The 13,167-nt window shown below is 31.0% G+C and overlaps 1 protein-coding gene across 1 annotated transcript; it reads right to left on the reverse strand.

The window, feature by feature from the left end:
• Window positions 1–239: 239 nt before the first annotated feature.
• LOC105141919 (homeobox-leucine zipper protein HAT4) lies at window positions 240–2,555 on the reverse strand. The gene is made up of 4 exons (XM_011049313.1): window positions 2,151–2,555; window positions 1,427–1,740; window positions 1,170–1,249; window positions 240–1,054 (listed from the first exon to the last, which is right to left on the reverse strand). Exons 1-4 carry the CDS (start codon window positions 2,320–2,322, stop codon window positions 709–711), a joined length of 912 nt encoding a protein of 303 aa, XP_011047615.1. The 5' UTR covers window positions 2,323–2,555; the 3' UTR covers window positions 240–708.
• Between the last annotated feature and the right edge of the window lie 10,612 nt (window positions 2,556–13,167).

Here is a 13,167-nt window from a genome sequence, read left to right on the forward strand (position 1 = left end):
TTTTTTTTTTTTTACTAATATTGAGGATTGGTGAAGAATTTTTGGATGGGAAGAAACTCTCTATGGCTTAAGTAAGGAATAATATATATATAAAAACAAAAACAAAAACAAAATATTGAGATTGTCCCCTCCAAATCTCATAAATATTGATTACTAAAACTAAAAGAGAAATATTGAGATTGTCCCCTCCAAATCTCACTACAAGTATTAAACAAACAAAAGAAAGGAGAAAAGACTACGTGCAAAACATAATCAATACTAGGAAAATTCTTGTAATATTCAATGACAAAGAGTCAAGAACACAACTTGGTTAAAATAAATATGAGAATACTGCTGGCTGCTCTTTACATCCAAAGTCCTCTTCCTGCCCTTTCGAAGGTCTTTCTATCTAGGAAAGGAAAAGAAGTGCGTGAGCAATAATCATTTACCTACCCCCTAGAAACAGACTATAATCTAATTATGTCAAACCATCTTTTCAAGAGACTGCTAGGTCAGTAATACAAAACAAGGAAAGACCCACACCGAATCGCCCTTGGCAACAGCCATATCTTAGACCTATGACTTTGAACACGAGGAGCATGGTGCGACGCTTCCACCTGTTCCTTGCCCCCCTCCATTTCGTACACATTACCAGCTCCCTTCCTTCCCAAATTAGCTGAAGACAGTGATCAATCAAATGACCGGGATGCCTTTGGTTTCGTGTTGTAATTACGATCGAGGACGGATGGCATCAAACGGTGTTGGTCCACGTGTGACTGGAGCATCCGGAGCCCATGGGTTCATGAGGATGGGCCTATGACGGGTAGGACCGATAACATGGGGATGAGACCTGGCATCAACGGTGTATGATGCGGTGGGGGGGGCTGCAACACGCTCACATGAGGGGCACATGGTGAGGGTGGTTGGTGGGGTCATTTGCATGTAGAACTGTGGTGAAAGTTTGAGAGCTCTAAGCTCCTGAACCTCCTTTTGCAACCTCCTGTTCTCTTCTGTCAAGTTCTCGCAGCATCTCTTCAAGAACTCACAGTCAACCTCGGTTTGCTTCAGCTTGGTTCTGCAAAAATTTAACACTCTTGCGTTGATAAAACCACTCGAGATGGCCATAACACATCAACAAAAATATATACGAAAGGCCAGAAATACCCTTGATAAGATAGCAAATTTCCTACCTTGCCCTCCTGTTCTGAAACCACACCTCCACTTGTCGAGGTCTGAGTCCTAACTGCTTAGCCAAACCCATCTTCTGCTTCTGCCGGAACCGGAACAACCGATTGTCAGTTTTAATTACCAAAAATACCCTCCAAACAATAATCTATTTCTGACCCACGAGAGTACAGGGAAAAAAACTCGTTTTTGTGTATTTTCCTCCATTTCTCAACAATAAAACAGTGAGACTGCGTTTCAGGAAAAAAACAAGAGCACTTACTGGGTTGAGAGTGTTGTGTTCTTTGAAGCTCTCTTCAAGAATAGCAGCCTGATCTTTAGATAGCCTGAGCTTCTTTCTTGAGGTTTCACCATCTTCTTCATCACTGATTCCACGAGAAGAATCTCTCTCCATCTCGTGCTCATCTCCATTAATACCTTCTCTTTCACTTCTCTTCCCACTAATACTTGATATCGTGCTGTTTGGAGACGAAACCCCGGCTTCCTCTTCACAATCAGCCGTTGATGGTAACCTGTTCACGTCGATTCCTCGAAGCAACGATCTTGTCTCGGCCCGGTATGAATTGGAGTTTGGATCTGCATGAAAGAGATGAATTTGAGTTTGAAATGCTGCTTGAATTTGTCAGAGATTACAAGTTACATATTTTGTGGGTTTGGATCTTGAGAAAAAGAACTCGAGAAGGATTTTGTGTTGTGTGAATAGAAGAAAAGTTGACTGAAAGCGATTGATAAAAGTTAGCGGAATAGAAAAAAAGAGCACTTAATTTACTTTATTTGAAAAAAGAGAGAGAGAAAGGAGAATAGTTTTTTTTTTAAAGGCTTCATAATGTGTTTGTTTCTTGGGAAAGTGAGGGAGAATGAAAGAGAAGATGGTAGAAAAGAGAAGATACAAATCTGGATCTGAAACTTGAGGCCATGCTGATCTTGAATTTATCCAAAAAGAGGAGGGGGGGGGGGCGTTGTTTTACAAATAGAAAAGGGCATACCTGAAGAAGGGAAGGTCACATTCCATGGGGATTTTTGAGGATGGAACCCAGAGATAGAAGAAGAAGCAGTGGATGGAACCAGTGAAGGCATGAGATTCAACTGCAGAGAATGTTGATTTTGAGGAACACTAAGACTTAAACTCAAACCCAAATCTTCCTTCCCAGCCATCATCTTCTTCCTTTGCCCACGAGAAAACCAGAAACCTGCTATTTATATAACCTACTTCTGTATACAAAAGGGCAGGAAAGAAAGCTTAAGGTTCAGGTCTCTCTGTTTTGGTTCTCAGAGAGAGAAGGGAGAGAGAGAGCTGCTGAGTACACGTGAAGGAGGGAGGATGGGGTTTGGAAGAGAGTGCGTGTGGGGGATTATATAGAAAAGAGAGGAATGGGGAGTGGTGGTGTGTCTGAGGTTCAATCATGACTTCTTGTCAGTAAGTCCAATTATCTCAATCATGGCTTTTGCCTCCGTATATAAATATAATAATACGATTTACCCAAACTCTAGCTTGCTTCTTTACCATGCCATGGTTAATAGCCTTCTCGGTATTTAGTTGAATAATTGTTTTTTAAAAAAAATTATAATTAATTTTTTATTATTTTAATGTGTTTTTTTAAATATAATTAATTTTTTATTATTTTAATGTGTTAATATTAAAAATTTAATTAGTGAAGTGAGGGATGGATTTGTGGCCATGGTGAATGGATTACCATTAATATTCGCTTCAGTGTTTATCTTCTGCTTTAGATTGACCTAAAACTTCGTCCCTGCCAAAAACATTTATATTATCGATTAGGTTATTTTTAATGCTATTAATTAATGGTGGATTTGAATGTATCTTGTTCCGTACCAATCCAATTCACTTTATTATTGATAAAACTTAATAACAAATCATTTAGTTGGCAACAAAACTAAAATACAGCGACGAAATATTTTAAATTTATTTCAAAATAAATCAAGTATAAACGCTATAATGAAACTGCAGGGTGTCTATGAATATAGTACCGGTTTTTATTAAAAATATATTAAAATAATATATTTTATATTTAAAAATATAGAAGATAATTTTTTTAAAATAAATAAATTTTAAATTGCTGGCATTGGAATAATTTTTTAAAAATAAATAAATTTTAAATTGCTGGCATTTAATTCCCGGAGATATCAACAACTTTTGGAATATAAAATAATAATAAATGATGGGTGTGGGTCTAGAGTCCTTCTTCACACCATAAATGAAACAGAGGCGACGAACGAAGAAATGTTAGCCTTGGCGGACAGAACCCTAATAAATTCTACAGCCCTTTCATTACATCGTACTCAGATTTAAATCCTTAAATCAGCACCGTTGAGAAATTGACAGGATGCAAGCAACTCCTCCCTTGCTCTTCGCACATGAAACTCACGTGTCATCTACAATGTACACAGTTTTATTTTCAAATGAGTTTTTTTATTTAAACAATGTTATTTTGGTAGGGGAAAAAAAGTTAATCTACTTATTTGTGAGGGAATGCAATCAACATGTTATCCAAACCTTCAACTTATCAAGCGGAAGGGGGTGTGTGAGATGGTAGCAGAGGATATTTTTAAAATTATTTTTTATTGAAAAATACATTAAATTAATATTTTTTATTTTTTAAAATTTATTTTTTATATTAGTTAATCAAAATAATTCAAAAACATTACAAAATTTCAATTTAAAAAAATATTTTAAAAAACATGATTAAATCACACTCTTAAATACCTCGTAAATCTCAAAACAACCATGTATTATGTTATATTAGTTATGACAAAAAATAGCAGCATTGCATGATATACTTGACATGATCAAAATTTGCTAAGCACGTTCAACTTGTGGAGCAATTGTCCTCCTATATGCTACCCCAGTGAAACCACCAGGAAAACATTAAAGATTTTTGCTGGAATGGTATTACAGTTATTTTTTAAAATATTTTTTATTTAAAAAATAATAAAATAATATTTTATGATAGATTTAAAATTTATTTTTGATTTCAGCATATTAAAATAAAAAAATAACACCTTATTAACTTAATAAACCCTAAATTAAAGAAGGTAGATATTGTTGGGAAGTATAATGGAATTTATTTTTTTCTTAAAAGTATATTTTTTAAAATTTATTTTGGATATAGCTATATTAAAAAGATTTTAAAAAATAATTTACAATTTAAAGAATTTTAAAAACACTGTTAGATGCTACCCAAATACACCTGTGCATATCTTACGAATCTACGGCATTAGCAAAGTGGGTCCACTTCACACCTGAGCACATATCACACTTATCACATTCCCTCCAATTAACCAGCGGTTGTGATTAAATAAGGGTAAAAATCCAATGGTCAGAATACCAAACTAGGTCATCTTATCCTGTGCTCATTACATAAGTGGGCCAAGCCAGTTGAGCTAGCTAGACAACCATCAAATCAAAGGGTGGATGGTGATGATTGGAAGAGACAGATCAACTTTTATATTGATCATCACACGTGGGGCCTCCATTTTCCCCAATCTTTTTTAATAAAAAACCATTTCCTCAAGCGCTAAGCACGAGGAAGGTGTTACCGGACAAAAGCCTCGCTTTCATGCACTTTTCTAATAATACTGTTAGCTCTCCTTTCATTTGCTTGAAGCCTATCCTCCATCGTGTTAGTGCACGTCTTCCACACTCGTGCCCATAGTAAGCTGATTTTAATAATATTTTTTATTTTTTAAAAAATATTTTTAAAATGTTAAAATAAATAGGATATCAAAACATATTTCAGATAATAATGTTCATGTTTTTTAAGTGTTTTTTATTTTAAAATATAGTAAATTATTTTTTATTTTTAATAGAAGCATATTAAAATAAAAATATTTATTTAACAAGAAAAGAATAAAAAAATTATTTTTTTCAAAAGGCTTTTAAAATACAAATATAAATAGGATCTTAAAACCACTCAAAAATATAATTGATTATTTACTAATTAAGAAAGAAAATTATTATTTTTTTATTAAAAAAGTTGCGGAAAAAAATTTGAATTTGTAATCTTAAAATTATAAACTAAATCTAGCCTCAACTATCATTTGTCAAGAGTATTTGAAGTTCTTTGATTTAGACATGATATTTAGCCTATGTTGCTATTTCATAGCAGATGTTTGTCTGGAGTATTTTTTTATTTAAAAATATTAAATTATTTTATTTTTATTTTTAATATTAGCATATTAAAATAAAAAATATTAATTTGAATTTCTTAAAAAAAAAAATGGAAATTCCTGTGCAGCCGCACTCTCAAGCTGTGCAAGAGCGTGCAGTTGACGGAGCACAGGGGGGAGTACGGGCACTGCAGGGTCTAATAATGTTTTAATGTACCGAGATGGCTTCGAGCTGAAACCCTTGGTCGGCTTCAAATCATGACTTCGTGCCAGAATGATTCTGTTAAAGCCGTCTGTATCTAATATGCTATAATTTAGTGATTAGAGAGTTGTACAATCTATTATCATATACTAATAATATAAAATATTCCATATTTTGATTCATCATGGCGCTGTTTTCAGAAAAAAATATTTTTTTTCCGTGTCCAATATACTATATTAAATTTTATTGAATGAAAAATATATTTAAAGTAGATAATAATAATTAGTTGAAAAAAGAAAAAAATGATTATAATTTAAGTCGTGTGCAATAATTACATACATGATCACGTATAATTTTTTTTATATAAAATAACAATTTTTGTTATAAAATTAATTGTCCAGTTATAGTGTCTTTTCAGGCATAATAATGACTTGAATGTCTTTAAAGTTAATTCTTATAAGTTCATGACCAGTCTAAAATTTAATAAAAAATAATTTAGAATTGGTTTCGTATTCTGTACTAATAATTACTTGAAATTTAAAGGCAATGTCTCTGCTTTGTTTTGATACTTTTAACTACACATATTATTTTAATTATCTATGATCAGATTGGATCTTTTATGTTTTTTACTAGTCAAGATAAAATTTATTATATTTTTCATTTTAAAACAAAACAGAATAATTTATTTTATAATCTGTCTTTTTTTCTTAAGTAAGTATATGAGTATATTCACAGCAGAACAAGCAATAAGTTATAAATATTATTTTATTAATACTTGTTTATCTCATAAATCAATATATATATATATATATATATATTAAAAATAAAATATAAACCAACTTTGAATATTATTATAAGGAATAAAAACAATTTTAAATAATTCATACACAACAAAATGAAAGTTTAAAATTATATTGTAGATAGTGTTTTTAATGAAATATTTATTTTTAAAAATTATTTTTTATCATTTTAATGTGTCGATGTCTATATAATTTTAAAAAATAAAATTTTTTATTTTAATAAATTTTTAAATAATAAATATTTTAAAAAATTATTATTATTATCGTAACAACAACCCCTGGAAGTCGTGCTTCATGAAAATTTAGTAGAAATATAGCTTAAAGAAAGGCTCGGAGCTGATGAGCCAAGTAGATAAAGTCCCAAGCAATGAAAGCGAACAGCTGAGTTTTGTACTTTTCAGATGCATGTGTGTGGGTGAGAGAGAGAGAGAGGAGACAAGGGAGAGTGGAGTTAACGTGGGATGAGAGGGTGCGCGAAATAAAGGAAAGCGTGTAAGAAAACACCTCCTTTCTTAAGGCCTCCCTCTCGAACTCACGTGGACCAACATGTCTTGCCTGGGGACACGTGCCCTCACACCCCCTTGTGGTTCCCACTGTCTCTGCTTTGCTGTATATCCGTGGACCCCACTATTCCATCCGAACAACAAAGTCGTGCGTGTCATCTTGTCCCTTCACGCCCCGACACCCACTTCTTCACAATCATTTGAACTCCTCCTTAAATCAGCTTCGTTCACATCCATCTCCTTTCTCGGTGCGTGTAGAACACCGCCCTAACTCCCCGTAGTTAGCTCATTTTTGAACCCATACCATCATACCCGACCCCCAGGTGCCAGCAAAATTATTTACCTTAGTAATTTCCTCGTACCGTATTATTAACAAATATACTATATCATTTGTTTTTGTAATTGTGCTTCATAATAAACATCGAAGCCACACTTCTTTTTTATTTTTGTCAATCTTTCTTGAGATTTTTTCCCCGGACTTATTTTTTATTTAATCTTTTTATACCCTAATTTTATAAGATAAAATTTTAAATTATAGCATAAATATAAAATAAAAAATGAGAGGATTATCACGTAAAATACAGAAAAAATAAATGGTAAATTTTAAATTTTAAAATTTTATTTAGATTGTCAATTTTATTTTTTTCTTTTTAATTTTTCAATCCTGTGTTTGAGAGAAAAGAAAGGAAGTAATTGAAATCAGTTTCTGAATACGGCACAAATCACAAGGGAAGTAGGAACGGACTAGTTTATTTTACATGTTTTCTATCATATACTGACTTGTTTTTTATTATATTCCAGGAGTTATCACTGTTAAAAAAGCATTTATTATTTAAACTACTTTAGATAACAAGATTTTTTTTTAAAAAAAAGGTATAATATGACTATTTTTACTCGTGATTTTTTCCGAGTTGTGTTGAAAAAGTTTGGCATATCCGAATTATATTTTGTAAATAGTCATGATTAATAGGTTTGTAATTTATGTTAGCCAAATTTTGTTTAATTATTTTTATTTTTTTATAAAATAAATAAATAAATGGTGATAAATTTGAGTCACCCAAGACAGGATATAAAACAAATCCAGATAGAAAAAAAATGAACAATCAACTGAAAAATAAATAATCAGTGACTTACACCGTGACTCAAAATGACAAGTTTTCATCACGTCCCCTAACTGCAATTGGTGTTTGATTTTGAGCTATCACATTGCTTTTTCAAATAATTTTTGTATATAAATAAAATAATATAATTTATTTAAAATTTATTTTTAATATTAGTATATTAAAACATTAAATCACTAATTAAAAATACATCTAACACTGTATATTTTAAAAAAAAAACATTTTTATCTGAAATTATTTTTTATGCTTTTTTAATTGCTTGGATGTGAAAATATCAAAAATATTTTTAAAAATAATAAAAAATTTTATTTTAATAAAATTCTAAATAAAAAAAACTTTAAATAATAACTGATAACATATGCTAATTTGTGAAATTCTTTGATTGCACTATTGGAAGTGTGACAACCAACTAAATTGTACTAATTTCTTTTTATTACTTTCAAATATTTTAGTCTGAGAAATACTTTCTATGACCATACTGAATTTGAAACCTCATTTTCAGTTCTAGAGATGTCATATGGTTATCAACGAGTGCAAAATTTGGTGTCCTCTTTCACGCAGCATGAATAACGTAGTTCATTGGCTTAAGAAATTTCCTTAAATAGAAAAAAAATGTAAGAATAAAAAAGTTTGGCACCGTCCATCAATGCATTTTCACCATGTTTGGAAATATTTATTGTAAAAATCTGTCACTTGATCCATAGAAAAAACTGAAAAAAACACCTAACAAGTTTACAAGTGTATCCTGCCAGAATCTAAAAAGCCTAACCACAAATATAAACAGCATGTTCATTAAATACAAGCACTAGCTCCAACTTATTTTTTCCTGGATTAAAGACAATAACTATGTTGTCATGATATGAAGCTCGCTAATATCTTGTCCACGTTAAGAATCTGGTACAGTCTGGTGACATGGGAATGTACAATCTTACCCTTATTACCATGCAATAAGACGTGTGCAATTGTATAAACATGCACGGGCTTAGGTTCCCTATGTGTATTTTTTTAAATTAACGTAGATGTCTGGACCAGTTTATACTCACCACAATTAATTCTATGAATCTTAAAGTTAACGATCATGTAAATCTCAAGTGGCTATCATATAAATAATTAAGGACTCAAACCTAAAACTACAGAGAGAATAAACATCTTGATTTCAATTTTTACTACTTGATCATCACCTAAATAGTTACTATTCTAATATTCTTTACTTCTACCTAGTGCTTGCACTATCTAATTAATTAGTATTTTCAATCACTTTCCCCTTCTATATATTGTCTTAATTTTATGTGTCTTATAACGCAAAAGACGGGCTTATTTTGCAAGAATTCCAACCACTTCAATCCTTGACAATCATGCATGCTGTATTTCAAATCGCTTTTATTAAAAATTTTAAAAATAATTTAATATTATTTTTTTATATTTTTGAATCATTTAAATGTATTAATGTTAAAATATTTTTTAAAAATTAAAAATAAATATTATTTTAATATATTTTTTAGTAAAAAATACTTTAAAAAATAATTACTACTACACTTTCAAATATCTTTCAATACAATTCTGCCTTCCTAGTTATTTTTTAAGACAACATGTTTCTTTTGATAAATAAATACAATCTTGGTGGTATAAATAACAATACATTGTCATTATGCAAGACTCGGATAAAAATAATAAATATATAAACATTGAAATTATCGAACAAACACAAAGTCGTTAATTACAATATTAGCAATTATAAAGATTTCATGTAGCATCTTGTCCCTTGCATTTTAAGAACATTCTAGTAAGTTCCCAAAACGCCCTAGTTGTCTATAATTGAACTCTTTTATACGTGTCTCGATCCTATGAGTTTTTTGTCAACACTTATTAACAGGGGAGTGAGCTGAACTACCAAACCTACTTGATAGTAAATGTGCTCTTCAATCCACCATGGATTCTTGAACGAACTTTCAGACACAAATAAGAAACAAAAAAAAAAATAATGATTGGGTGTGAAAAAACCAAATAAAGTCATGAATTTAAGATTATATAGATCAGAATCCACAATTATTTAGACTTTTTAAGACAAGAAGTATAGCATATAGAATTATTTAAAAGGAAAGAAAAGAGAGCAGGGTGTAAAAAAGAAGGTTTACCATCGTCAAGAAATATGTATTCTTCTAGGAGGGTAGTTGAAAGGATCTATCTCTTCAGGTTTTATTTCCATCCTCGATCGAAGGGATTTTTTTTTTACAAAACTATATTTTTTAATAAAATTATATAAAAATCCCCATGGCTCAAAAGAGTTGGAAAACAAAAAATACAAAGCGCTCAAGTAATCGTCTTTGCGGCATTGTTTGATATTCCATTTTACGATGAAGTTTTGCACACCACGCGCTGTCCTTGACTTTTAGACTTCAAGGCAATTGAGATTCAAGTCGGCATTCCTCGTTAATTTAAATAACATGGGACAGCTTAAGAAGAATAACGGTAACCACGACAGGTGTTTTCTTAAATAGCATGATGCCCGAATTTATTTGGAAAAACATCATAGTTATAGAGAATTAAAAAAAATAACATGTATTAAAAGGTTGCATAATGACCCCAAAAAATATATTGTGCCAATTCGATTTTAGAGTAGCAATAATTATTTTTCTAGGAAGGTTGTGGAAATGAGGGTGGCGGAACCATGCAAAAAATAGTTATTTTTAAATTAACAAGGTTGCGCCATTATAAATGACGGCCACTTTCACCATTGAAACATGATGATGGTTGCCATAATTCATGGACTTTGGAGTGCTCTTTTTTTTTAAAATAAAATAGCACAGCTCTCTAATTTATTTGAAAAAACAACTTCCTTGATTTTTTTATTAAAAAAAATTATATTTTGTGTCAATATTAATGGCACAATCTTTTTAAAAATGTTATTTCTGTTTTTTTAGTAATGCTATTTATTTAAATTAGATGTGATTATTTTTTGTTTAATTTATTTTTTATTAAAAAGAGTAACTAAATCAAAAGTTTTTGTAAAAAAATAAAACCGAACCGAAATTGGTTCAAACTGATCGATTCTGATTAAGTTTTTTAAGAAAAAAACTATTTAATTTTAGTTTGAATTTGGTTCAGGTCAATTCAATTTTTTATGTTTTAAATTTATAAAATTAAAATCAAATCAGTTAATTTTTTCAGTTATTTTTCTCTAGGTTTTTAGACTTTTTACATATCTTTAATTCAAATAATAAGTATTTTTTCACATCAGCATATTAGACGAATTTATTTCCTAAATCAACACTGTTAATTTTTTGGTTTTTTGACATGCCTTTAATTCAAATAATGAGTATTTTTCACATGAGCATATTAAAAAAATTTATTTCCTAAATTAACACTGTTAAAAAACTAATGTACTCTAAAGCATATAAATATTGGTTGCGCGTGTAATAAATACACAGTAAATGAAGCAAGAACTGATTACACATGTAATAAATGAGCAATCTATAAATGACGCGTGTTATACATACAAAAGCACTGTTTCTGTACCAAAATGGGATTTATTTTTTCAATTTTTTATATTTTTGTATGTGAAAAACTCAAATAAAGTTAGGGACATCACATTTTGGAAAGTAAAAAAAACAAAAACTGCAGAGTCCATAAATCATGGCAGTCATCATCATGTTCCAATGGTAAAAGAGGGCATCATTTGTATTTGACTTTTAGCGCCTCCTTTTTTAGCGAAATCAACTCGCACTTTATAGGGAATTGGAAACACAATCAACCTGTCTACAAACCGAGGGCCTCTTTGTCTTTTAACCACGTCCACTACCACTCCAAGCTCTGTATTCCAACAACAAGAGGAGGAAAATCTACTCCTCGATCTTGATCTTGAAGCTAGGCTTTAGCTTAATGTTTTATTTTAATATTTTATAAATAATTATGACCGCATTCTTAAATATTATTTGTCTTGATATAGATGAGTTTATTTTTAGCTTAATGAACAAGTAAACCATTAGCCTGGGAATCCCCTAAAAAGTAAAAACACCACCAGGAAATAGGCTGATGTTATATAGGGGGAAAATGCATGCATAGGCGTATTTGGCTTAACGAGACAGTCAGCATGACCCAAAAATCCCCATATATGGAATCGGTAAATGTACAAAAAAATAAATAAATCTCAAAAGAGCCCAGCCCTCTCTGTCTCACGAAGAATCATATCTCTAAACGAAATCATGACCGTCCGTGTGGCGCACGGGGCATGATGGAAAGTGATGCATTTTATTTGACGGGGATGATCAGGGGTGATGATACGATGATGATGATTAGCGACAGGATGTCGGGTGATGATCGTGGGTGTCCCCACTGGTGAGTGATAGAGTTGTCCCACGTGTTCTTCTTAAACAGTCTCCAATAATAAATAAATCCTTCTATTTCTCCCCCAATGGGCCCCTCCCTCGAAGGAATCATTCTGGCCGTACGAGACCCATTCTCCATGTGATATGCACGTGAACTTGGCCCCTTGCAGAATGCTAGTCGTTGCTTCCATAACTTCCATTTTCTAACCACTTCCTTATATCCTCTCATTAATTAGCCTTTTCTTTTCCTGTTTTTTCTCTTGGTCTCTTCCTTCTCGTTTATCAGCCAATTATTTATCTCTCACATTGAAGTAGCGGATCTATTGTACCCGTGCATGCCTAGATTCTACCTCCTTGTCGGGTACGGGTCCTTGCTAAATTTAAGAAAAAATTTACCAGCTCTACTTAACACGGCTCAATTGTAAATTACTAATTGCCTAGATCAATGGAAAAAATAGTTATATAACGCGATAGAGGTTTAGCCGGGCTCAAATCGTAGATCTCGAGTTTAAGTTTAATAAATTAATTATTTTAAAACTATATTGTATTGATTTTTTTAAAATAAAACAATTTTAGTCTTAACATGAATTTTATAAAATAAATTATTAGAAGCTTACATAACTAGGTTTTTTTTATTGGGTCTTACAAGTTTGATTGGGTTTAACAAAAACATGGTTTTTTTTAGTTTACACATTTATTTTATTTTATTGTGCATATCAAATACTGTTAAATGATTTTTAGTTAAAATAATCAAATATTAAAAAACAATTTATTTTTAAGAGAATATATTCCTTGAAAAACACAGTTTTGAATTTTGGTTGTTTTTTTTTAAAATAGCTACTTAGGCACGTACCAAACTTTTATTACAGTAGATCAATTCTTATATCAATCTAAAAAGAAATATATTATAAGGTCCTCTGGTAT

This window comes from Populus euphratica, unplaced genomic scaffold (assembly GCF_000495115.2).
Source record: "Populus euphratica unplaced genomic scaffold, PopEup_1.0 scaffold134.1, whole genome shotgun sequence".
Lineage (NCBI taxonomy): Eukaryota > Viridiplantae > Streptophyta > Magnoliopsida > Malpighiales > Salicaceae > Populus > Populus euphratica.